Raw genomic sequence first — 27,250 nt, 5'->3', positions numbered from 1 at the left:
TTAAAATAAAAAATTATAACATCATTTATTATAATATTTTCATTTATCAACTGTATAGCATGCAACTGTGTATGCATCGATAGCATCACTGTCATTTCGTGATGCATGAAGTCACAAAGTCGTGCCAGAAACGAAGATAGATTATAATAAGTTAATGGAAACAGGAAAGTTTTAACCATCCATTCTCCTGTATATTGAAATTAGGTGAATTCTATAGTACTTGTAATTTGGTGTCTAACTTTTGTCTAATTTATTTTTTATGATAATTTTTAAATATTTAATAATTATTTTTAAAATTAAATATTAATTTTTAACCTTCTTTGATAAATTAGACAAACACTTTTAGACACTATAATAATCACCCTAAAATTATATGCTATCATAAGACATCAATTTGTCCACGCATGTTTTGCATTAGCCTGCAATTGGAAGAAAAACATCTTATTTATTCTTTTTGTAGTTATCATCTTGAAAGTTGAAACAAAGTCGAGAATATCCCAACATTGGCTTAAATACAACTGCCTAATATACTACATGATTAATAAAATTCAATTATAATAATTATTAGATAAAATAAATTAAAGCAATACGACTCACAAGATCAATAATCATATCACATGATTCTAACGAATCTTTTCTCTAAAAGATTGTGTATTATTGAAAGCATGTAGGTAATTAATTTCCAATAAAAAAAAAAACAGAGATAAACTCAATTCTAGTTTTGACTTTTGAGACTCAGACCAATCGGCCAATTTGACGAAATTAAATCAGGTCGATGTAATTAAAGATAAAAATAATTGATAATAAATTAGTAAAAAATTGAAAAATTTGGTCTGATTTTTAGTGATGAACTAATTTCAAATAAGAAAATATAAAAATTATTGTTTAAAATATATTTTTTATATATAATATATTATTTTATTATATTTTGATTAATTTCAATTTAATTTTAGTAAAACTTTTAAACTATTAAATCTTTGACTTTACCAATTTATAACCGATTAAATTTTCATAAAATTTATTATAAAAAAAAGGAAGCGGTAGCAATGCATGCATTTGTATGAAACAGTTTTGAGATTATTACTCATTTAATTTGCAAGCTGGATTATTAATTTACCAAAATAGACACAATAATTTCTTAATATGCATGATAACTTTCCATCCGTGGCAAAGGCAAGTTTAGTTAAACAAGTCACAGAGATTAAGATTAATTTCTGTACAGACAGTCGTTGTTGTTTAACTTTAATTTGATTCATGAATTTTGCTTTGGACAAAGAAAGGTAGCTTCCCTGATAATTACTAAACAACACAGTTGTACCCACCATTTTCCATTTATGTCCTTCTCATAACACCTTCTCTTAATCTAGTTAGTTTCACATGTTCACATTCTTCTTCTTCTTCTTCTTCAACTTCTTCAACCACACTCTCTCTATAACTACTTTAATATAGACTCTAGAGCCAATTAGTAATAAACACTCATCTTCACATAACAAATTAAACCGTTGTTCTTGATTAGCACATGGAAATGGAGGAATCATTGGATTCAGGTGAGATTATGAGTAGTATAAGGAGGAGCATAGGGATAGGATCATCAAGCAGGAGGAGCTGGGCATCGGCGAGTGGGCGCGGCGGAAGCGAGGTGTGGAGCAAAGAAAGAGAAGGAGAAGATGATGAGGAAGAGCTCAAGTGGGCAGCCATAGAGAGGCTACCAACTTTTGAGAGGATGAGAAAGAGCATAGTCAAGCAAGTTCTTGAGAATGGAAGCTCTAACTATGAAGAAATTGATATATTCAAGCTTGGTATCAATGAAAAGAAGAGGTTCTTGGAAGCTATGCTCAGAACTGTTGAAGAAGATAATGAGAAGTTCCTCTCCAGAATGAGGGACAGGATTGACAGGTCACAAAATATTTTCTATAACACTATATTACTAGCAAATATTATCATTTTTTATCGATACTTAACCAGTAATAATTTACACATATATTTAGTTTTGCACACATAAATTATGGGCTTATTTTGTGAGCATGTCATATAATTTTAGATTTTAAACGAAAAGTATTCTGGTTACATTTTTTTTTCATATAGTTAATTATATTTGTATCTATACATTGTTTCTGTTCTGAAAATTCCATTCTTCAAATTGTCTAATTTACAAGACTTGTTGATTATTAATAAGCTTCACTTTGTGTTTGTGTTTTAATTATTAGGGTGGGTATAGAGATTGCTAAGGTTGAAGTTCGATTTGAGCATTTATTTGTAGAAGGTGATGCATATAAAGGAACCAGAGCATTGCCAACACTATTCAACTCCACACTCAATGCTCTTGAGGTATTTCTAAAATTAAGTAGCACCTTAGTTTGTTATACCATTCTGTAGGTTCAATATGAACCTTGCCACATTTAGAAACAATTATTACTGTGGTAGATAATCTTTTATATATTATTACTACTCAAATAATAAATACAGAATTAACTTTTGGCGTGTTGGTGAGGTTTTAAAAGAATACTTTAGTTTTAATGCACTATAACTATAAAGCAGATCTACATATGTATTTAATTATGTAATAATACATTAATAAAAATAATTATTTTTTACATTAATGACATAAATAATTATTTAAAAAAACAGATATAATTGAACTATTGTATAAATATATTATCAATACATTGAAATTAAATTTTTGAAAAGAAGACATCAAAACTTAACTAATTATTATTGGTTGTTACTTGTTAGATAGACTTCAATTCTTTGTCGGGTAGAGATTCTTATATATGTTTCAAAAGGCTGCCATAGAAAATTACAAAAACTTGAAATTGATTTTATTCCCACATGGCATGATGTTTTCTCCTTTTTCTTATTAATAATTTTACGATAGTGTTATTTGAATTTCTAAAACGTTAATGTTCTATTAGCACGAATAAGACGAAGAGTAGAAACTAAAAGTTTAAGTGTTAAATTAAGAATCACATTAAATTTCAATGTAGTATGCTACCAAATATGAAAATTAGAATGTTGAAAAAATATTTTTTATAATAATATTATTCTTGCATAACATATATTTCTACAATTCTCGATAAATAAAAAAGAGAAAGAAGAATGGAAATATCAAATAATAATCATAGCTGTTATTTATGTAGAATGTGGAGGTTTGAAAGTGATTTCCCAATCATGGAACCCTTCTATGTTCTTCTATCTTATTGCTCTTCACTTCTCACTCTCTTGGGACCATGGTAGATCTCATGCCATGTAGGACTTCGCTTGACCAATCAGAAATTTTATCTATAGTCAGGTTATTAATTAAAATAATTTTATTTATAAAACATAATTGTAAACAATCTTATATAATATTCTTCTAAAATTAATTTCTAAAAGTTTTGTTTTCTTTTTCCAAAAAATGAGACTCAATTTTACAATTACTAAATCAATTTTTAACAAAGATGTTAGTGGAATCAATTTTTAACTAATTGTTAAACTATTTAATAATTTTTACTTCGTGTGAGTGGTCTCTTTTGTGCTTGGTGACATATTACTCGTCATTTAGTTTGAGGCTTAGTTTGGTAAAGCTTTTACTTTTCAAAAATAGCTTATAAAAGTTAATTTTTAAAAGATGACTTTTTAAAAGTTGTAGTATTTATGTTTGATAAATCAAATCAAAAATAGCTTTTAATAAACATAAGCAACATCAATTGTGTTTGGTAAAATAGCTTTTAAAATTTAAAAATACTATAATAGACATAAATGCAAGTATTAAACTTGAAAATTCGTTAACATATGAGGTTATATTAGACTTTTAAATTTTAAAAAGTACAAGCCAACTTTGAAAAGTTCTATCCTAGGTGCTTTCAAAAGTACCCGATCTTTTAAAAGCTGCAAGCATAAGTACATGATCTTTTTTATTTACCAAATACAAAATGAGGAGCTTGAACTTTTAAAAAGCACAAACACTTCTTTAAAAAGCTTTACCAAACCAAATAGTTTGGTTAGTTTAGTTTACTCCAAGAAGTTGATTTGCAACATCTAAGATTCAAGTTATGTTAGATGTATACTCATTTTAAGAAGCATTGTCTAAGGTATTTCCTTTTAATTTTTTTGTGATAACAGACAGTTCTTAGATCAATTAAAATTTTCCCCTCAAATAAAAGTGTTGTGAAGATACTACAAGATGTTAGTGGAATCCTCAGGCCAGCAAGGTATATATATATGATGGAGTCATTTATTATTTCCTAATTCACAAGATTCTTCAAATTAAAGTTGTGCCCTTAAGATGTTTGAAGATAATCCCAACTCAATTGTGTTAGCTTACACAAAAATAGTCTTAACTTATAACAAAATATAATCTCCCCTACCCCAACAAATGCATCAATGAATTATTTCAGGTATACTGCTAACTTTTTTATTTTATTCTCCATTCTATGTTTACTCAAACACTCTCCAGAATGACCTTGCTTTTGGGGCCTCCAGGATCAGGAAAAACTACACTGCTGAAGGCACTTGCTGGGAAATTGGACAGGGATTTAAGGGTTGTTCATCCTCTTGCTCCATTTCAACAAACAAAGCCATTATTACTATGATCATTATTGAATTTAAATGATATTATAGCATGACTTAGGATTTGATGCTTCACTTGTTAATGGATTTTTGTAACTGTTCCATAAATTTATCATGTCATACAATATATCATGTTAACCTGTCAAGTACTTATTCATGCTTTATTCATTCTCAACAGATTAATTATTATAATTATGTTAAGGAATATAGTGAAACACTGAATATGATTGACCTCAAAATACTAATAATAATGGATTGTGCCTTTCACCTGTGAATCATGGACAATAAATCCAGTAAAATAAGCTACATTGGAGTGTAAATCAATTCTTGGTTTTAATTGTGCACCATCAAAACTTGTCAATAGGCATCAGGAAGAGTCACCTACAATGGTCATGAGTTATCAGAGTTTGTTCCTCAAAGAACATGTGCTTATATCAGTGAGCAAAATCTTCATCATGGAGAAATGACAGTGAGAGAGACATTAGACTTTTCGGGACGCTGCTTGGGAGTCGGAACGAGGTTTGAACTATTGGTGGAGTTGACAAGAAGAGAAAAGCAATCAGGAATCAAGCCGGATCCCGAGATAGATGCTTTCATGAAAGCTACAGCAGTTGAAGGTCAAGAAACAAGTCTCATTACAGATTATGTTCTTAAGGTTTGATGCCTCAATTCTTATTTTAATGACAACTCCTTAAGAGATTATATTGAGTTTCACTATGCCTAACATCCTAAAAAATGAACTCAGCTTCTTGGATTGGAAATATGTGCTGATACTTTGGTAGGAGATCAGATGAGAAGGGGAATATCCGGAGGAGAAAAAAGGCGGTTAACTACCGGTATGTGGGAATAACTAAAACATGTAAGTATGCTTCAATTGTTTTCCATTCTAGAAATATCAAGCCATTGCTTTTATGCTGTGTATGCAGGTGAGATGTTGGTAGGACCTGCAAAAGTTTTCTTAATGGATGGGATCTCGACCGGTTTGGATAGCTCCACAACATTCCAAATAGTCAAATTCTTGAGGCAACTAGTTCATATCATGGATGTTACAATGATAATCTCGCTTCTGCAACCTGCACCAGAAGCTTATGATCTCTTTGATGACATAATCTTGCTTTCAGAAGGCCAGATTGTCTACCAAGGACCACGCGAAAATGTTCTTGATTTTTTCGAAAGCGTAGGCTTCAAATGCCCGGAAAGGAAAGGAGTTGCTGACTTTTTACAGGAGGTTACTTCCAGAAAGGATCAAGAGCAGTACTGGTTCAAAAGGGACACACCTTATCATTATATCACTGTTTCTGAGTTTGTAGCTCACTTCTATAATTACAGAATTGGCCAAAAGATTTGTGAAGATCTTCAGGTTCCTTTCGACCGCAGTAAATCTCATCCTGCTGCTTTGGTTCAAGAAAAATATGGGATACCAAAGTTAGAACTCTTCAAGGCTTGCTTTGCTAGAGAATGGCTACTGATGAAGCGCAGCTCTTTTATATACATATTCAAGACAACTCAGATCATGATCATGTCTTTGATTGCTATGACAGTGTTCTTTAGAACAACAATGAAACATGGCCAACTTCAGGATGGGGGAAAATTTTATGGTGCATTGTTCTTCAGTCTCATCAATATAATGTTCAATGGAATGGCTGAGCTTGCTTTGACTATTTTTAGGCTCCCCGTTTTCTTCAAGCAGAGAGATTTGTTATTTTTTCCGGCTTGGGCATTCGCACTTCCAGTATGGATATTTCGGATCCCTCTATCTTTCATTGAGTCAGGGTTATGGGTTTGCCTTACTTATTACACTATAGGGTTTGCTCCACCTGCAAGTAGGTATGACAGTTCACTAATTAGTTTATTTCAAAGAATATATCCTTAGTTGATAAATTTGTGCTGCTAATTATATATCTATAAATTGTTTCTTATAAATTGTTCCACATTCTCTAGTTGTACTATTGGTGCATGTGCATGCTTAAAAATAATTTGTTGAAGAGCTAATATTGTCAAACACATAGGGCTTAAAGTAATTCATATGCTTCTCTAGTTAATTTTTATTTTTAATATTTTAACTATATTTCTTTTGCCGTATTGAATAATGATCCCAGAATAATTGTTGCAGGTTTTTTCGTCAGTTCTTAGCATTCTTCTGTGTTCATCAGATGGCTTTATCACTTTTCCGATTCATTGCGGCTCTAGGAAGAACACAAATTGTGGCAAATACACTTGGTACCTTTGTACTGCTACTTGTTTTTGTGCTTGGTGGATTCATTATAGCCAGAGGTGAGCCTCAGTTGTTTTCTTTTTCTTCTCTACTTCATAGTCAAATGAAATGAAATGAAATAATGCATGGCAGAAAACTTTTATCATTTCAAGAAATTGCACAAAAAAGGAAGTGGAATAATTCATGAAAATCAAGTAGTCTACTTTTGCAGATGATATTGAACCTTGGATGATATGGGGCTATTATGCATCTCCAATGATGTATGGTCAAAATGCCATTGCCATCAATGAATTCCTTGACAAAAGATGGAGTGCTGTAAGATCTTGAAAATGTGGCCAAATTTTCTTTATTTGATTTCATTGTATAACTGCATTCATTTATCTTCTTTTCAGCCTAATTCGGACCCGAGAATTCCTGAGCCTACAGTTGGGAAAGCTCTTCTCAGGGCTAGAGGCATGTTTACAGAAGACTATTGGTACTGGATTTCTGTTGGTGCTCTCCTAGGCTTTTCGCTACTCTTCAACATTTGTTTCATTGCTGCTCTGACATTTCTGAATCGTAAGTTTCAAGACTACTTGTTTCTGTTGTGATATAATATAAGACTGTTCCTAACAAGATGTTGAAAGTTAAATTGCAGCATTTGGTGATTCCAAATCAATTATTGTGGATGATGAAGACGAGATGGAGGGAACTACAAAACAGAGTAATGCTTCAACTGCGAAAAAATTTGAGCCTACTAGATCTTACCATTTTCTTTCTTGCTGATATCCTGTAAAAATACTTTTCTTCTGGGAAAATGCACTCTCTTGTTGGAAAGAGTCAACTTAATGCTATATGTCACAGCAAGTTTTTAGAAAAGTACCTGCTTTGTTCTTTCAAAACTAGTCACGTTCCATTATAATGTGTACTTTGTCATTATTCTGAAATCAGATAACTTTCTAGTTGATGCAGAATGATTTTCATCTTGTATTCAACATTTGTTTCTTTCTTAACAGTTTGAAAATTACACCATCTGTTAGGATTAGAAATAGTATATTTCCTTTTGAACAACAAGCTAATGGCTAAATGCAGGCACTGAGCTAGCAGAAAGAAGCAATCCAGATGATTCAAAAGCCAAGAGGGGAATGGTGTTACCCTTTCGGCCCCTATCGCTTGCATTCAATCACGTGAACTACTACATCAATATGCCATCTGTAAATTGCAGAACACTCTAGTCCTACATCAATTTCCTATCTATGACAAATACTTTGTGGTTTTTCTATATTTGTAACTATGTTAATCCTCTGGAGTATTTATAATGTGGTAACATTTTTGTTGGTATCAGGAAGTTAAAAAACAAGGAGTTGAAGAGAATCGGTTACAATTACTAAGGAATGTTAGTGGAGCTTTCAGGCCTGGATTACTAACAGCATTAGTAGGTGTAACTGGTGCTGGAAAAACTACATTGATGGATGTTCTTGCAGGAAGAAAAACTGGTGGTTACATTGAAGGAAGCATCTACATATCTGGTTATCCAAAGAACCAAGAAACATTTGCAAGGGTTAGCGGTTATTGTGAACAAAATGATATCCATTCTCCAAATCTAACAGTCTATGAATCCGTCGTGTTTTCTGCTTGGCTGCGTCTTGGTAAAGAGATCAACAAAGAAACAAAGATGGTGTGTTTCTTCCTAAATCTTAAACCACCCTAAATTGATGTAAATAGAACCATTATTCTAAAACAATTTCCATGTATTGCAGATGTTTGTTGAGGAAGTTATGAAGCTTGTTGAGCTAAATCTGATGAGGAATTTTCTAGTAGGCCTTCCTGCCATTAATGGTTTATCAACTGAACAAAGAAAGAGACTCACCATTGCTGTGGAATTGGTTGCAAATCCTTCTATCATATTTATGGATGAGCCAACTTCTGGACTTGATGCTAGAGCCGCAGCAGTCGTTATGCGTACCGTCAGAAATACAGTGGATACTGGTAGAACTGTAGTCTGCACCATTCATCAACCAAGCATTGACATATTTGAAGCTTTTGATGAGGTATGAATTCCCAGTATTTCAAGATAAACATTATTTTTCTATAGCAGTTATGAAGACACAGTGCTCTCTTAATTTTCATGTTTCCTTCAGCTTCTTTTGATGAAGAGAGGAGGACAAATCATATACGGTGGTCCCCTTGGTCTACATTCTCAAAAACTTATAGAATACTTTGAGGTGAGTATGATTTCTGAAGTTCTGTACTGCAAATGCCAAAATGTATTAGTAATCAATGTAAACTATGTAATGTTTTTCAGGCTATTCCAGGAGTACCGAAAATCAGAGACGGATATAACCCCGCGACATGGATGTTAGAGATCAGTTCCCCTGCAGTTGAGTCTCAGCTTGGTGTAGACTTTGCAGAATTGTACAATAAGTCAGAATTATATCAGTTAAGCATAGCTTGGAACTTCATTGCCAAACACTGCCAAATCCGAAATTATACATCATCTTACATTTTTTATATCAACTCTTTTCAGGAGGAATCAAGAGCTTATTGAAGAGCTAAGCACACCATTACCGGGAACAAAGGACCTTTATTTCCCTACTAGATACTCTCAGTCCTTCATAACTCAGTGCAAAGCTTGCTTTTGGAAACAGCAAATGTCATACTGGAGGAATCCAACTTATAATGCCATCCGGTTCTTCATGACAATAGCTGTAGGGATAATTTTTGGATTCATTTTTTGGAAAAAAGGAGATAAAACGTAAGTTTGCAAGATGTTTTAACTTCTATGTTTTATACGAAAGAGAGTTGAACTTTACATAAAACCAAGAGTGTCATGAATTCTTTGTTTGATGGCAATGAAACATCTCAAAGCTTTGTTCATGTTGGATGATACTTCCTGTTAAAATTTTGGATTGAATAGAAGTGTAGTTGAAATACTTTTAGGAATCATCAAAATCTTGTCAAATTAGTTTCATGTGAGGAAAATTACTTTTCTTTCTTGCAGTGAAACAGAGCAGGACCTTATAAATCTAGTGGGAGCTATGTATACTACAATTTTCTTTCTTGGATCCACCAACACAAATGCTGTCCAACCTGTTGTTGCAATAGAAAGAACTGTGTTCTACCGAGAAAGAGCGGCTGGAATGTACTCAGCTCTCCCTTATGCAATTGCTCAGGTGAACAAAAGATGACCCTTTTCACAGATACAAAGCAAAAACAATTGATAATTTATTCCCAATTACTGAGAAGATTCATGAAATCTAATGCAGGTAGCAATAGAATGTATATATGTTGCAATCCAGACAATGATCTACACACTTATCATTCACTCAATGATGGGGTTCCTTTGGCATGCTGACAAGTTCTTCTGGTTATACTATTTCATATTCATTTCTTTTGTCTACTTCACACTTTATGGAATGATGACTGTGGCTCTCACACCAAACCACCAAATCGCTGCGATTGTCATGTCCTTCTTCCTGATGTTCTGGAACATGTTCGCCGGTTTCCTTATCCGAAAGTCGGTATGTATAGAAAACCAATGATCAAATCTGTTTGTAGCCATGAGTAAGAAAGCAAATTGCACATTATCCTTCTTGTTTAAGGAATATAGATCACACATTAAATGCACATATATGGAAATCTTTTTTGGCTCTAAGTTGATAGGTAATCAAGAATCTTCATGAAGAAGCTAGTATTACATATATTTTGTTATATTATTGTCTATCCATTCTTTCTATTAGATATTGAATCATGTAAGTGAAGTTTTAACCTGAAATATCATTGTCCTTCTCAATTTTTGCAGCAAATTCCAATATGGTGGAGGTGGTTCTACTGGGCTAGCCCACCAGCTTGGACCATATATGGTCTACTAACCTCACAGATAGGTGACAAAGATTCTCCAGTTGCAGTTCCTGGATCTGGCACATTATCAGTGAGACACTACCTTGAGAAACAAATGGGTTATCACTACAACTTTCTCGGAGAAGTTGCTGTGGCTCATGTTGCTTTTGTTTTAATATTTCTCTTTGTATTTGCATATAGCATCAGGTACCTCAATTTCCAGACAAGATAAACGTTTCATAGGATTAGAAATGAAAAGAATTTGTATAAAGAAGCAACAGGAAATAAAGAAAGAAATGTGTCTATTATTTACAGGGTTCTGTACCAAGTATGTCAAGAAAATATTAAGCAGCATTTTTGCTTTAATTTGTATTATATACACTAACTGGAAATTATCAATTGTATCTAGTTTTAAATCTGATATTGCTCCACATCTTCAGTTTGATCTTTATTATCCTTCCAAATTAGATCCAACTAGATTCAGACCTGCAAAATATACAGAAAACTTATGCTATACCCTTTTTGTACAAAATTTTTTAGACAACTAATTCATGATATTATTATCATTGTATTATATTGTATATATATTGAAGTATTTGTTTAAGTAGAATCCTTCCTAAAACAGAATTGTATCATAATAAATTCTATAGTATGATAAAATTTAATTATTCAATGTATTTACTATTTAGTATATATATTGAAGTATTTGTTTAAGTAGATCTTTTTGATAGAGTATAACAAAAAGTCGTTATTTTTTTCTATTTGGTTTTCATAAGTCCAAATATTTTCACAATTGTTATTCTTAATATCATTGAATATTAAATGATTTCACAACTTTTAATTTCATCCTAAAAATTAAAAAATGCATAGGTTCTTTGATCTATAGTGTAAAATATTAAAAAATAGAATAACATTGTAATGAATAGAATTAATGACAACTAAATAATATGATAGTTTTTTTCTTAAAAAATAATCTAATAATAATATTAAATTTATTATTAATTAAGAGATAATGCTAGCAAAGGTCATTAGATGTTACTAGCTTATAACTAAGGGTGACAAACGGACCTGAAACCTACCGGGTTGAAACTGCCATAATTAAAAAAGTCTGTCTAACTCGCACCACCTAATCTGCGAGCTTTGACGGGGCGGAGTGGACTTTTCCGGCAAGCTCGTCTTTTCTTTTTTGTAATTGAAAATATTTTAATTTATAATTTGGATTATGTTTTATGTTTGATTGATTAGAGATTTGAGAATATTTAATTACATGTTGTAGACAATGTTTGTTTTATTTTTTATAACGTTGATTTTATTATTTTGTTTTAAAAAACTTAGTTACTGATTATGTTTATGACATATTTAGAATTATAAAGACTTTAATATTTTTGAATTTAAAAATATTTTTTTATATTTTTAGAAATTATAAATTTATCGAAATGATTGTAAAATTATATATATTGTTTAATATTTAATGGTTTATTAATAAAAGAAATAAATTAATAAAAAAAGAATTAGTAGGCTTAACCCACCAATCGGCCGTTAGATAGGATGGAAGAGGAATTCAAGACCGCTTCACTTAGTGAAGCAGAACAGTCATCCCGTCAACTGGTAATACATGGAAAATTGTCTAGACATGTAAAACAAGTTGAGTTATATCTTAACATTTGTTTTCTTATATCAAGATATATCAAATTATTTGGTAATCAATGTGAATATTTATATTCAAATAAGAAATAATAATAGCATGAAATTACTACAAAATATTTTGTTAAAATTAGTATATAATGTAAAACCATCTATCAATAGGTAGTAACAAATGTTACAAATATAATTTACATTCTTCATTTAATATTTTTTTGTGTCTTTCTTCATTTAATATATTATGATGGAGACATGAGATGATAAGAAAAATATATAAAATAAGTATATTAGAGAAGAAAAGAAAGCTTTTTTTCTCCCTATTTTACTCAAAAATACTAACCTAAACAGATTCCTAAATTTATCCACTTCATATTGCAAATAAATGGATTCAATTTTTTTTTTATTTCTCACGGTATTCCCTAACCTGTTGCGAATCTAAACTCCATTTCAAAATCTGCTAAGAATCTGCCGCTGGCCAATGGGCTGCAAATAAATGGATACATTTTATTGACCTTATAATGTACTATTTTCTTAACATCAAACATTCATTTAACAAATAGCTTGATTCAAAGTTAAGCCCATAACTTAATGATTAAATCTCCTGCACCTCATTTGAATATGGCATCCTATGTTCAACTCTCCTACATCAGCTTTCAGTCAGATACAGTCCAAATACTCAAACAAGAAACAGATATCTTAGGACTATTCATTGGAATTCCAGTTATACCCATATATGGAACTATTAACATGCACAGCTAAAATACAAATATGCACTTAAAATTGAATTCATTCATAGCACCAGGGGGTCCCTGAAATTCCTGAAAGGTTCTTCAATCGTATGCTGTGACTATCGCCTCTCGTCAGGTTTAACAGGAGCATTGTCCAGGTCCTCTATCTCCTTCCTGCTCTTTACCATACTCCATTTCTTACTATTGAAATCTAGTTTGTCCAAATCCTCTGCAATTCCAACATAACCATAAAGAATCTTCTCCACTCTGTCTCCTTCACGTGTTTCTTTGATGTTGCAGCTTTTGATGCCTTCAGATTTTACTCTCTCAAATTCATTCCTGCCATGATTATTGTCAGAAAGATATCTGTGAAGCCTCTCTGCATCTCCCAGACCACCAAAGGTACCGAGGAATTTCACCAAGATAACGCTTTGATCCGCAGGCTTCCCTAGGCATAATTTGATTCTTCCCCTTACAAAGCCTTTACCTGCAAATTTTGAAATTAAAAGAAAAGAAAAAGGGCAGTTTTCCCAAGACAACATACAATGATCAGATGCCAATTAGGAATACAAGTTTCAAGTGGAATAAATTTACATTTATCATGCTAAACCTGCATATTCAAATGGATGATTCTTGTAAATACACTAAAAAATAAATCAAGTTATATTCAAGTTTTAAAGTTCTTGTTGCACAGTATCAAATCATCACAAATCACCTCTTACCTGAATTGAGTTTTAAACCAGCGTGTGCACTTCACTAACAGTTTTCTACATATTATGTTTTTACCATCCAAGATAAACAACATCAAAAAACAAACCCACCTCTTAGGAAAGATTCAATCGTTTCCATGCTCACAACCTTCCAGTTCTGTGGATTGTCATCATACATTGATATGTTATGGATGATAGTAATTGGAGGCCAGATAATCAGATCCTCCTTTTGAGCCATAGCTTCTGAATGAGGCAATATCTGGGGAACCCAAGTCACTGTATCTTGAGGAACAATAGTATCCCATCCCATCAGAACACAAATTGCTCTGTGAAGACCCAAATGCTTTGTTCTAAGCCCAACCTTATGGGACATAAAAGCATGGGTAACTAGGCGTTGAGTGTCCATGAACTCCTTCGAGGAGCTGTATCATGAGGCAAATAAAGAGTACAAATAAAGAAGTTAGAATTATATAATGGAAATTATACTTCATCTTGAAAAAAAAATGAAAAAAAAAAACGTTAGTCTTACTAGTATATTATGAACTGTTCAATGGTCCAAATAATAGACTACCAGGAAATTTAATAGCAACCCAATGTTCTAATTACAATGTAACTAACAAAATTGCCTGATGCAATGACAGAAAAGAGCACTAAATTGAAAGACCCAAACATTACTGGCAAATCTTCAAGATAAATGACTGAAGCTAATCAGAAAAAATATAAATAATTCTGTGAATGTTATACTCTCCGACATCAGAAAGACCCAAACTTTACTTTATATGCATCAATGTACATGAAACAGCTTATGAGTAACTTTCTGGTTTACTTCCTAATCTATTTATCAAATCAATAACAGCCACATAGCCACTAACTTGTCGTCATTCACCTCTCAGGAGTTCCTAAGGTTATACTTGGGAGTAAAAGATGATGGAATGGAAGGGTTAATAATGGAATAGAAAAATACTTATATGAAAAAATAAATTTTGGAATAGTGATGTGCGGAATATAATGGTTAGAAGAGAGCCACTCTGATGTTTGGAAGTCTTTAATGTAAAAGAATGGAATAATGGAAAGGAGTATAAACTTTATCTTCCAATATTATCCCTTATGGCCTTATCCCTTCCTAAAAGAGATAAAATGTGAGAAAGTAAAATATTACCTCTCTTATTGACTATCCAACTCGGGTGAACTCAAAATTTAACTGTTACGATGGCTAAGCCAAGCCATGTCCCTCACTGACCCTTGCCTTCAATACTAACAGGACACTCCCAAACACAGGTTTTGGAGAACCATTCTTACCACTCCCTGCCTCTCCCCTGATTTTAATGTTCTCTCTCAAACATACCCTAAGGAACTTGGCTATGTCAGCCATGAATACCCTCAAACAGGAGAAAAATTGATTAAATAACCCAGCTAATTTATTTAATTCATGTTATTCCTAATTTCAGTGGAAAGCAGCACATATTCAAATATTCACCCCTCCCAGTAATAATCTTAAAACCCAAAATTACAGCCATACTTGTAACTGGAAAATCAGTTTTTACAACCAAGAACCCTCAGTAGTCTGGGCAATTTTGAGATAACAGTACTCTATTATCATCACTATGTCAAGCCATGGCCAAGCAAGTAGCAATCCGTTTGGTGGTTGTCAACCTTAAATCAACAACTTAAAATTCATCTACCATCTCACAATCAAAAGCTATAAAATCTTTCCTGTCTCAAATTATACTAGCTGTCTAACCGTTCCTCCTGAATACAATTAGGCTCCAATTTTTGAAGTACCCAAAGGCTAAATCAACTAGCTAAAAATTTACATTTATACGAACACAAGGTTAACTAAAGTTCTAACCCAACTTTGAAACCATGCAAAACCAGCAAAATTAAATGTAACTTTCACCACCATTCAAAAGAATAGACAACACTTATCCTAGCTTTGCGATTCATGTTCATCCGCAGACCACTTAACCATATGTTTGATCCTATTTGCACGGGCACAGTGATATCAACCCATCACGGCATCCACCTTAACAAAGCAATAACAACTGCTCATATCAATGTGTTATATTTCCGGAGCTGTAGAACCTAAAACATGATCCCAGGAATAATAACACATGTAGTTGACTCAATCTGTTAAGTTAAATACTAGGGAACTCCTAATTCAATATGTGAACAGAAGTGCTCAATTTCATAAAAGAGCATCATAGAAAAGAAAACAGACCTTCTGCCACATACAATGCAGTACAAACTACCAGCTTTTCCTTGATCCCGGTACCTTCTATAGACAGATGAGTTCAGATTCAACCTCTTGGAGAACATTAAGAAAGCCTCATGAACCATTTGTTCAAACTCCTCAGAGCCCTCAGTTGGTTCAGATTCTGTGGCACAAACCCAATCTTCAGATGATTCATCATTAGTTGTATGCTTACTTTCATCGTAACCATGATACTTTTTCCAAACTTTAGGTTGCTTATGAATTGCATTTCTTTTAGAATGTTGCTGGGATTTATACCAGCTTGCAGTACTAGCCCTTGGATGATGCTTTATATTTTGACTGGAATACTTCTGATACCGAATCGAATGTCTTTGTACATGTCCCATAGACTCTTGAGGTAATATCCAGTCATCAGATGGAAAATCATCATACTCCAACTCATTGTACTTACTCTTATACTTCACATACATGTTATGGTTGGATCCAATATCACCAGATGAATACATCATATCCATATCTTCATCATCTACCCACTCTTCACTTTCATATAAATCTTGAAATTCTTCGGCTCCATCCCATTTACTTGATCTTATTCTTCTAAAATCATGCACATCAGCTTCATCATTAGCATTGTATTTTCTTTTCAAAAATCTATCTGGATGGCCATGATTGCCAAAATCCTGTCTCATTTCTTGCACTCTGACAGCTTGTCTGTAGGTTCCAGAATTAGGCATAGACAAAGGAGGACTGTGAAACCTTTCTTGATGAAGTCCTGAACCTCCATCTCTTCGAGATTCAAATTCTGATCTCGGATTTGATAATCGATCAACCTCTGGCGCACCCAGATATGAAACTTTATGATCTTGTGGTGTTCTCTTTCCAATTTCAGGATAACTATACCCAGAATGTGAATAGGTCTCACCTTGTGTCGGTGCATTTGATGTTCTTCTCATATCATGATAGTCAGAATACCTTGGCCTTTGTAATGGAGGGTGGTCATGTAAAACAACCCTCCTTTGATAGCCATAAGAATCTTCACTCTTTTCAGTTCTATCTAAATCTGGATGTGAGATATAAGGTCCGGATAACTCCCTATTATCATAATCCATTAATGGTTGCTCATAGTCTACTCGACCATGAGGAGCTACTCTTCTAGGTATATCATCATACTGATATACACGCTCATCCTGTGCTGAATTAACCTGTAATTTAGAATTAATAAAATCCGCATGCTCAGCCCTAGCAGGACTAAACTCACACTGTTGGTGGCACATCATACTCCTCTGCCCAATTTCAGGATCTCTACTAGTGTGTACTGATGGCCTTTGCCCATGTCCATTAAATCCTACAGGTTCTGCTAGTTTTCCACTGCTCCTTGGCACATCATAAGATGTACGCAAATAAACTCCATTACCACGTGAACGTAGAAAATCACTCCTTGACATTTCTATGGAGGAGTTTCCATAACCACGGATGCGAGAAGTGCCTGCAAAATCCTTCGTATAAGGGGGAGAAACTGCATAATATGAGACACCCCTTGCATGATACATAGTTTTCTCAGCCTCATTGTGGGATGCTGCAATGTGTGTCTTATCCATAGGTAGAGGGTCTCTTCGTTGTGGCCTTTCATGGTCAAACCTAGCCATAGGAACACTCCTAGACTGTGGGGGCAAGTGCCCGTCATTTTCTTCATACCGTGGAGCTACACCCATGTCAGTTTCTTCATACCTTGGAGCTAAACCCATATCCGCAATTGACCTATACGAACCTCCTGCCTCATTTTCACGCATCACAAACTTGTGATCCACTATACCATGCCCACCACCAAACCTGCTATCAATGAATTCTTTCTCTCTATCACCATAAACTCGCTTTGCATCCAGATTTTCATCATCAACACAGCAATCCATGGTCTGTGACAGCTCATATCTTGGTCTCAACCCCACAGGCGGTGGTGAACAGTTCCCATGCCCAGTCCCATCATCAAAATGTGCCCTTTTCCTGACTAGTTCAACAGGTGGGGACCTTGACCGGGGCTGGCCACTCCTTCGGCAACCCGAATGCCAATCATAATCCTTTCCTTCAAAACCATCACTAACCCCTTTATTTCCAGAACCAACCCTTCTCACTCCATCAACCTTCAGTGGGCTCAAATTCCTCTGCGGGACAACCGGTGATCGGTCTGAGCCCTCAGGGCGGGTCCTCCGGTAAGGGTCGGGACCCGCCTCGAGATGGTTCTGAGAGCGCAGCTTCGTAGATGGAGACAGCGAAGCATGCTCTTCCTCGCGTCTTCTGAGTGGTGGTTGTTGTTGCTGTTGCTGTGGTTGCTCTTGTTCTTGTTGTTGCATCGTTTAATTGAGTAAACAGAAACAAACCCTAAATACCCTTTTGGTCGAATTTTAGTAATCCCGAATTAGATCTCAGTAAAAACGGAGAAACCCTAACCCTAGAAAGATGCTGAAATTTGCAGAGAACAGATCAAGCAAGAATTTCAAAGAAGCAAAGTGATGAATGAGATTGATGTTGTTGTGTGGTCAAACCTTATGGAAGATAGCAGGAAGCAGCATCGATGGAGATAGAGAGAAGATTGATCGCCAATGGAACATGGAAGGAGCAGCGAAAAGAGTGTGTGTTTTTGTTTGTGTGATGAAGCAGTGAAGGAAGCTTCTCCAGATCGGTTTTGGTCATTGGTCTTCCCACAATTATGCCGTGTATCTCAAATATTATATCTTTTGTGCTAGAAAAGGTTTTCTTTTTACAATCCTGCTCAAAACAGCCAAGTAGCCAACTATTAATTGGACAATTGGGCTGCAAACAAATTCAATTTATTATTTAAAATTAATTTTAAAAAACTCTTAAAATAAACATCTAAAATATGAAAAAAATATCTAAAACCTATAAAAATAATACATTAGAATACCTAAAAAAATAATCGTTCAAAATTATTAAAAAAATTCAAAACTAAAAAAATATCTAGAATTATTAAAAATAATCCTTTTGCTTCTCAACTCTAGAGAGATAGAAGTGATAGTAATTTAGATCAAAAGAAAAAGAAGAATTATTTTAAAAAATTAGTTGCTTAGTTGCATATAGAATTAACTTCCTAGATTTTTTTTATGAATTTTCATAAATCGAGAGTACAAGCGTAAAATTATTTTATATTTAAAAATAATTTAATTATAATTTAATTAAATATATTAAATTATTAACTTTATATAAAAATAATTGTATATAAATTTTATTTTATATTAATAGTATATTAAAATTAAATTTTTTTTTTAAGAATTCAAATTGTTTTAGTTAGGAGACTGCTGAAGACGTCTTCTTATTAAAATATTAGATAAATAAATTTGGGTTAATAAAGTAATTAACTTATTCGTCCACTTAAAAAAGTGTTAGAAATTTAAACTTTGACTTGTGTATGTAATAATTCATTATCCAGTAATAAATCTTAAATAGAGTTGAGATTCGCTACGAATTAATCATCTATTAGATCGAGAATGTTATGGAAGACTCGAATGATAATGCCGTTTAAGAGAGAAAAGTGGTAAAGTAACGACAACAACTAGCAAAATCGATAACACTAGCAAAAAAAAAAAAGAAAAAAAATAGAAAAAACAATCGATAATAGTAAAGATTTTTTGTATGATAATTGCTACTTTGCTTTTAAGATGGTACCTAATTTATCGAAAAGATAAATAAATAATATTTAATAAATTTTAAACATTTAATTTTTACATAAAAAAATTAATTAGACAAATTAAATATCATAAAATTAGCTTTTTTTTGCATTAAATATCAAAATAACTCCAGCCAAGCGACTATGGCAAGAGAGGAGAGATCTATATATAATAGAGATGGCCTGGAAAATAAGCCAAGAAAAAATTAAATATATAGAATCATGATGGGTTTAATGTGTGAAAATCTTAATATACATTTTTATTTGTTGTTTTTATTTTCGTATTTGTTTTAATTGACAGATTTAGTCTTTTTATGAGGTATTTGTCCTTTTTTATTTTTAGTTGTTATTTGATTTGTTTTTTTTTCATATGTTCTTTCGAAATTATTAATTTGTATACATTTTTTATTGTCTTTTTTTTGTTCCATCTTTATATGTATGTTCTTCATCTGAATATGTGTCCTGGATTCGTTTATTTTTCTTTCTCCTTAATCTCTTGATTAGTATGTCATCTAGATCTAATAATATTAGTGTTGGTGAAGTTAGTTCCTATAATTAATGAAGAATATAAATAATATAAATAATATTTTAAATAAATAAAATTTTTGTAGTATTACTTGTTAGATTTGTTGTAATAGGGGGTCGAGTTTCAGTATTTTTTGTTAGGACAAATATCTTGGTAACAGTTGAGAGCATTTTTAAAAGTTAAAATCATTTACGTTGATTTCTAATATAAGTGTGAGGTTATATAAATTCTTCAATTGAAATGGTGCTTTAATGACATTGGTGACTTGGAGTGTAATTAGATTAAAGGCAGTTCTGCCCAATAATTTTTTTATTTTTTTTATCAAATAGCACAAAAATTATTGTAGTACATTGATTTGCAACCTTTAATTTAATTTTGAATATGTAATATTATTGAGTTAGTAATTTATAGAGTAAACACCTAACCCGGTCCCTGTCCAATATTCATAAGGACAAAGCGATCCCTGTCCAAGAAAAAGGTGCGTTCCGGTCCCTGTCTTTGCATTCCGTGAGACATAGCGGTCCTTCTGTGCCTTCCGACGTTGAAAACAACCGGAATAAGCATACGTGTCACTTAACGGTGATGAGCTGGCTGCCAAGTGTCCTTGAAGTGCCAAGCTGTCAATTTAAAAATGGACAGGGGTCGATCTGTCCCTTTCTCCCAAATAAAAACGCTGTCGTTTTGTGTGGGGGATTAAAATGGTGCGTAGAGTACATGCCTTGGGTTTCCATTTAACCCTTCTTCCCTTTCTCCTAATTACAGAAAACCCACAATCTTTTCATGTTCCCTCTGAAGACTCTCTGAAGACGACAAAACGACAACGCTCTACCTGGCTGTGGAGTTGAGTAAGACGCTGACAGTGTTGCTGACAACGCTCCAAATGAAGCTTCAGACGGCACTACTAACGGACTCCCTGACGACGTTGACGACGTTGACGTTCAAGGTAAGTAACAGATTATTCAAATAAAATATTAGTTACATTGTGTATTGTTTAATTAGTTTTGAGTTTCTGAGTGTTTGCATTTTTTGTTTTCTGGCTTGGTGTCGCCTAACAAAGATAGAGTTTGGTTAGGGCTCAATGTTGCTAATTTTGGGGGGATTTTGCCATCAAGAGAGATAGATGTTTTCCCTTCCTGCAATGGAATTCATATAGAAAATAAGGTTCAATGGAATTCATATACAGTTTGCAAGTGGGTTTAAAATGCATCGATTTGCTTGTATTAAAATCACAAACTCTGTATATAACAACAAATTTGACAGATATATTATCTTTATTCAAATTTTAATATTATATATATATATAAACATTGTTATGATTAGTGTTTATAAAAGAGTTCACAGCAATTTTCTATTAAAGTTTAAGGCAAATATATACCTTAGCAAATGTTTATGTACTCTATTAAAATTTGATTTTTTCGTGAAACAACAAACCAGTAAATATATACTTACATACTTTGACTATATTACATCATGCATAATAGTGATGTTGAAATTTTTTTCTTGTGTCTCCATATATGTAATACTTCATTAGAATATATACCTACTTTAACTACATGTACTCAATTAAAATATATATGTACTCAATTAAAATTACAATTATTTATATAGAGGTTGTTATAAAATATCATTTATTTTGTTTGTCTCAGATGGATGATTTTATGGTTGTTCCTGTATTTTATCATAGAAAAAGTTTCAAGAGAAATTCAGAGGGGGTATTATGTTATGTTAATGGAAAAGTACATAAATATCCACCTATGAATTTAGACTATATTAACTTTTTTGATCTAGAAATTTTATTTAAGGAGTTAGGGTATACAACATATAAGGAGATGTATTAGTTTGACAACACTGCTGATGACATGGAAACTGGGCTACATGTTATTAAAGGTGATGCTGAGATAAACGAACTGAGGAATGCTCAGAAGAGAAATAAGGGTAACAATGAATTTTATCTTTACTTTGATCACCCGATAGATGTCCCTGAAGTTGTTGATGATGGTGTGGAGCGTGATAATGTTGTGCTGAGTGAATCATCATCATCTTCAGATGATGGATACGAGACCACAGAAGATGAGCCTTATAAGCCTCCTCCTTCTGATTTTGAGGATACAGACAGCAGTGATGAGAGTTTGGAAAAGGAAAAATATTCAGAAGAAGAAGAAGAGACTTTCACCTAAAAAGAAAGCTAGACATGGCCCAAAAGTTAAAGATAAGACTGGCCCAAATGTGGAGGTTGGGGTTGGTTCAGGTGGAAAGGATAGTATGGACATAGCTAAGAAAAATTCTGTCCAAAAAAGGCCTTCTAAGAAGTATAAGGGCACTAGAAGAAAACATATTATGAGAGATGAAAGGTATAATGGAAGTAAGAATGACACTATAGGTGGTGGTTTAAGTGGCATTGGAACTAGTTTGGGTGGCACATCCGGGAGTGTTGGGCCAACTATTGAGGAATTGGATTCGGATTATGACAAGCCATATGATTATGAAAGTGAAGCTTTCAACAGCCCAGTGTCATCTGAGGATGAAGGGAGGACTGCATATGATGCCTTTAATGAAGAAACTGAGTACGGGGAGGTTGAATTTAAAGTTGGACAAACCTTCACTACAATGGAAGCATTCAAGAGTGCGCTGAAGAATTATTTTGTATATGAGGGTAAAGATGTTATGTATCTGAAGAATGAGAAGCAGAGGGTCAGGACAGCCTGTGCAAGTGAAAATTGTTCATAGCTAATATTAACATCATGGAATAGTGCACATGGATGTTATCAGGTAAAAACTTTGTTCAATGAGCATAATTGTGGGAGGAATTTCAGCAGCAACCTTGCTGATAGGCAGTGGGTAACTTCAAAGTTAGTTAAGAGGCTTCTTACTCAGCCAGACATGAAGCCAAAGCAAGCTATGGAATACATGATCGAAGACTACAACATCCAACTGAGTGGTAAAATGATAAGCAGGGCACTTAAGGCAGCTAGGGAGGAGGTAATTGGCGACGAAGGAGCACAATATGGTAAGATTAGGGATTACCTGATGGAACTGCATAGGACAAACCCTGGTTCAACTGCAAGATTAGACGTGATACCTCAGCCAGAGTCTCTCCCTTTGTTTGATAGACTATATATAAGCTTGGATGCTTGCAAGAAGGGCTTTATAGAAGGATGCAGGCCTTTGATTGGATTAGACGGTTGTTTTCTTAAGGGCTATTATGGCGGTCAGCTACTATCTGCAGTGGGTCAAGATGGCAATAACCATTTCTTTGTTATTGCATATGCAGTTGTGCCGAATGAGTGTAAGGACACTTGGAAATGGTTCTTAACACAACTTCAGCATGACTTAGGTGATAGCACAGAAAGGGGCTGAAATTTTATATCGGACCAGCAAAAGGTATTAAAAAATAGTTATTTCATTTCATTCATTGTTATTTATTGATATGCATTGCTGGTCTGAATTGTGAGAATCTCATACCTTATTATTTATTGATATGATTTGTTTGACTGAACTTGTTTGATGGCCTTATTCTTTATTGATATGCATTGCTGGTCTGAATTATGAGAATCTCATACCTTATTCTTTATTGATATGATTTGTTTCTCTGAACTTGTTTGATGGCCTTTTTTATTTATTGATATGCATTGTTGGTCCAAATTGGGTTATTGGCCTGCATTGTTGGTTTTCTGGTAGGGATTGGTATTAGCCTTAAAGGACATATTTCCAAGGGCTTTTCATAGGAACTGCGTATTACACATTTGGAAGAATTTCATCAAGCAATTTAAGGACCAACAGACCAAGCAACTTGTATGGGATTGTGCACGTTGCACCACACAAATTGAGTTCAAGGCAGCTATGGAAAAGCTGAAACAGATCAGTGTTCCAGCTTGGGAATATCTTGATAGGTTTGATCCAGCTGCTTGGTCAAAGGCGTTTTTTAGTCCCGGACCCAAGGTTGACAATATCACCAATAATATGTGTGAAGTTTGGAATGCTAAGATATTGCATACAGGGGTAAGCCAATACTGACAATGTGCGAGGACTTAAGATGTTATCTAATGCGAAAGATGGCAGCACACAAAAAGAAGCTAGAGAAACATGTTAGCGCTTTAGCTCCAGTGCAGCAAAAAAGACTGGATGACTTCATTAAGCCAAAAAGCCAAAAATGGAAAGCTATCTGGGCTGGAGATAGTAAGAGAGTTCTTTTTGAAGTGCACTGGGTACAATCGGATGCTGCTAAGACTCTTCCTCCTCCAATCAAAAGAGCTGCTCATAGGCCAAAGATGAAGAGAAGATCAGACCCAGTTGAGAAAGAGATGAATCCAAACAAATGTAGAAAAACCTTTCAGGTCACTTGCTCTAAGTGTGGTAAGCTAGGACACTACTACAAGACTTGTACTAATGCACCTCAAGACCCGAATTGGAAACCTATGACAAAGAAAGAGAGAAGGGCAAAGAAAGTGCCTTTGCAATTTGTAGAGTCAAGCCAAGCTAACACTCAGCAGGTATAATCCAACAAGTGATGACTCACTTTCAAAATATATTTAATATGCTAACTGTCTTATATATATATATAGTTAAGGAATTAAGTGTCCTAATTAGTTGAGCCTTCTTGTGTTCCAATCTTGTGATTTAATAATTAAACAGGTTCAACAAACAGGACAGAACAAGTCAACTGCCCATGCTGAGGAAACTACATTAGATGCTGCTGTGAGTTTATGCTAATTTAGGGTCTTTATTTGGCATAACACTAATTTATTTGTTATCCTAACAGTTACGATTTATGGTAGGCTAAGGCAAAAAAGAACAAAAAGAAGAAATCCAAAACATCTGCAACAGGACAATCAGTGAACCATGGTCAAGGGGAGGAAATTAATGTCTCCCAGTCTGCACCCCAAGCAGATGAGGTAAAACATGGTCCTAAGTTAAATTAGTAATCTCTATTTAATTTAATTATGACCTTTGCTATGATCTTCTCTGAGGATAGCCTGCAACAAAATTCAACACCAACTCTGCACCATGCTTTAGGGAGAAGCAACCAATTGTGAGACCTACTGCTCCAACAAATCAAGGTGTATCAACAGGAGTATCAGCTGAGACCATGGCTGCAGCAACATCAGGAACTGCATCAAGACTTTTTAAGTTCATCCCCACTCTAGGGATTAGGCCTCCTGACAAGAATTGAGTAGTTGATATAGTTTAAAAGTTTGGAACTAGGAAGAAAAGATAATTTGGACAATAACTTGTGGGCACTGTGTTTATTTTGGTTATCAGATTACTTTCTACGACAACTATGTTGATTAGGGACCTTGTGTTGCCCTTACTTTTGTTATTATATAACTAGATTCTAAGACATGCAACCAGTGATATAGTTGGTTGAATACTCTTTTGGATAACTATATTATTAAGGGCTGTTATGATGATTCCCTTATTCTATTATTATGGTATCATGTCTTAAGTTTCAATTTTCAACAGATGACTTCTTACTTTGTTCAACAAATTTATAATGCCTTATTTTATTACAAAATCATGTATACTACTGCAGTCTTTAAAATTGAATAAACGAACATATAAAAACAAAACCAGCTTAATTATATTTATATTCATTCATCAAAAGTGATCAATAGCAACAAATGCCATACCCTAACCAACTTAACAACCAAGATCACCATGTTTCACAGTACTCCAGAAGTAACATTTGATCTATCTAAACTACACCACTAAACAGGTTTCTAACTAAAATTCCAGCAACAAATGCCAACATAACACATCCAACACTACTGCATCTAATTTGACTAAAATTCAATCTAGCTTTCTTCAAATCAATTTCTAAGCCAACCAATCTTTCCTCTAGCTCCCTAACTTTGTTATCATCTGCAGAAGAATGATCTTCTTTATGATTCTGATTCAGCTTCAAACCTCCGAACAAAAGAGTCTTCGCAGCATCCTCATTGAATGATGCAACATAATCATCAAGCCAATAAAAGTATTTGCAATGAGGTGTTGGAGTCTACAAAATAATATTCTTTATTATGAATCTATTGAAAAACAAAATGAACATAATTTTAATTCTTGATAAACCTACCTTGAAGTATGACCATCAATGAGAAACAAAGTGAACAAAATTTTAAATGTTAATAAACCTACCTTGAAATATGGGCATCGAAAGAATAGTCTGTTTGGGTTCATATAGGTTCCAGACATGAACAAAATTGCATAAATTCCACAATTACACTCTGGGGCAACCCACTTCTTCTTCCACCTTGATCCCACACTCCCAGTAACATTCAAACTCCAACTTGATTCGTTTTCATCTCTCCCACTTCGCCGATTTGATGTCGATCCACGTTCTTCACTATGAACCATGCTGTTCTAGGGTTTACAGTTGAACACAGTGATACATTTTCAGAGTATATAGTGAAGCAACGCAGCATTTGAACCTCCCATCCCACACAAAACGACAGCATTTTTATTTGGGAAAAAGGGACAGATCGACCCCTGTCCATTTTTAAATTGACAGCTTGGCACTTCAAGGACACTTAGCAGCCAGCTCATCACCGTTAAGTGACACGTATGCTTATTCCGGTTGTTTTCAACGCCGGAAGGCACAGAAGGACCGCTATGTCTCACGGAATGCAAAGACATGGACCGGAACGTACCTTTTTTTTGGACAGGGATCGCTTTGTCCTTATGAAAATTGGACAGGGACCGGATTGGGTGTTTACTCTAATTTATAAGGGTTAAGTACAATTTTAGTCCCTAACATAAAGGTTGAAAATTTATTTCGTTCCTGGCCTTTTTTTCGTTACAAAATGGTCCCAAAGGTTTACCTTACTTTTAAAATTGTCCTTCGAACGAAAATACCCATCCCTCCCTTCTTTTTCGTCAACATTAAGCAGAAGCAAGAGCGCAAACGCAGAAATAGAAGCAGGCAAAAGTAGAAACCAAAAGCAGAATAACACCAATCAAACAACAACAATCAGCAGAATAACAACAACAATAACAATGGATAATGAAATCAGAATGACAACAAAAAAGAACCAAAAGCAGAAACAGAAGCAAAAACAGAAGCAGGTAGAAGCAAGCAAAACATCAACAACAACAATGGAATAAAAGAAATAAACAGAAGTAACCAGAAGCATCATCAACAACAACAATAGAATCCTTTAAATCTGAAAAAAGAAAAA

The 27,250-nt window shown here is 33.9% G+C and overlaps 3 protein-coding genes across 3 annotated transcripts; 2 read left to right on the top strand and 1 right to left on the bottom strand.

Moving 5' to 3' along the window:
• The first annotated feature begins 1,356 nt into the window (after nucleotides 1–1,356).
• Nucleotides 1,357–11,006, top strand: LOC107466780 (pleiotropic drug resistance protein 2). Its single transcript, XM_016085778.3, has 20 exons — nucleotides 1,357–1,896; nucleotides 2,208–2,328; nucleotides 4,102–4,190; nucleotides 4,436–4,520; nucleotides 4,913–5,203; nucleotides 5,294–5,384; nucleotides 5,475–6,375; nucleotides 6,662–6,822; nucleotides 6,975–7,078; nucleotides 7,156–7,321; nucleotides 7,401–7,466; nucleotides 7,835–7,956; nucleotides 8,088–8,420; nucleotides 8,503–8,793; nucleotides 8,884–8,967; nucleotides 9,048–9,181; nucleotides 9,270–9,497; nucleotides 9,744–9,915; nucleotides 10,009–10,263; nucleotides 10,545–11,006. The coding sequence occupies exons 1-20, from the start codon at nucleotides 1,520–1,522 to the stop codon at nucleotides 10,812–10,814; spliced, it is 4,341 nt and encodes a 1,446-aa protein (XP_015941264.1). The 5' UTR covers nucleotides 1,357–1,519; the 3' UTR covers nucleotides 10,815–11,006.
• A 1,701-nt stretch (nucleotides 11,007–12,707) lies between these two features.
• On the bottom strand, nucleotides 12,708–18,599 carry LOC107466781 (uncharacterized). The gene is made up of 3 exons (XM_016085780.3): nucleotides 15,880–18,599; nucleotides 13,773–14,083; nucleotides 12,708–13,438 (listed from the first exon to the last, which is right to left on the bottom strand). Exons 1-3 carry the CDS (start codon nucleotides 18,219–18,221, stop codon nucleotides 13,071–13,073), a joined length of 3,021 nt encoding a protein of 1,006 aa, XP_015941266.1. The 5' UTR covers nucleotides 18,222–18,599; the 3' UTR covers nucleotides 12,708–13,070.
• A 3,741-nt stretch (nucleotides 18,600–22,340) lies between these two features.
• Nucleotides 22,341–24,092, top strand: LOC107466770 (uncharacterized). The gene is made up of 3 exons (XM_016085769.1): nucleotides 22,341–22,769; nucleotides 22,848–23,412; nucleotides 23,770–24,092. The coding sequence occupies exons 1-3, from the start codon at nucleotides 22,341–22,343 to the stop codon at nucleotides 24,090–24,092; spliced, it is 1,317 nt and encodes a 438-aa protein (XP_015941255.1).
• The last annotated feature ends 3,158 nt before the right edge of the window (nucleotides 24,093–27,250 follow it).

Source organism: Arachis duranensis, chromosome 9 (genome assembly GCF_000817695.3).
Source record: "Arachis duranensis cultivar V14167 chromosome 9, aradu.V14167.gnm2.J7QH, whole genome shotgun sequence".
Taxonomy (NCBI): Eukaryota; Viridiplantae; Streptophyta; class Magnoliopsida; order Fabales; family Fabaceae; genus Arachis; species Arachis duranensis.
This window is presented reverse-complemented; position numbering and strand designations above follow the sequence as displayed.

What these genes read in the sequence shown, in the direction of transcription:
- LOC107466770 (XM_016085769.1), top strand. Translation starts at nt 22,341, where the DNA reads ATGGACATAGCTAAGAAAAATTCTGTCCAAAAAAGGCCTTCTAAGAAG. An exon ending in TGAAGAATGAGAAGCAGAGG is followed by an intron (nt 22,770 to 22,847) that starts GTCAGGACAGCC and finishes GGATGTTATCAG; the next exon opens with GTAAAAACTTTGTTCAATGA. An exon ending in ACAACTTCAGCATGACTTAG is followed by an intron (nt 23,413 to 23,769) that starts GTGATAGCACAG and finishes GATTGGTATTAG; the next exon opens with CCTTAAAGGACATATTTCCA.
- LOC107466781 (XM_016085780.3), bottom strand. Translation starts at nt 18,221, where the DNA reads ATGCAACAACAAGAACAAGAGCAACCACAGCAACAGCAACAACAACCA. An exon ending in TGCATTGTATGTGGCAGAAG is followed by an intron (nt 14,084 to 15,879) that starts GTCTGTTTTCTT and finishes CTCATGATACAG; the next exon opens with CTCCTCGAAGGAGTTCATGG. An exon ending in GATTGAATCTTTCCTAAGAG is followed by an intron (nt 13,439 to 13,772) that starts GTGGGTTTGTTT and finishes CAAAATTTGCAG; the next exon opens with GTAAAGGCTTTGTAAGGGGA.
- LOC107466780 (XM_016085778.3), top strand. Translation starts at nt 1,520, where the DNA reads ATGGAAATGGAGGAATCATTGGATTCAGGTGAGATTATGAGTAGTATA. An exon ending in GGAGGGAACTACAAAACAGA is followed by an intron (nt 7,467 to 7,834) that starts GTAATGCTTCAA and finishes GGCTAAATGCAG; the next exon opens with GCACTGAGCTAGCAGAAAGA. An exon ending in GTTTCCTTATCCGAAAGTCG is followed by an intron (nt 10,264 to 10,544) that starts GTATGTATAGAA and finishes CAATTTTTGCAG; the next exon opens with CAAATTCCAATATGGTGGAG.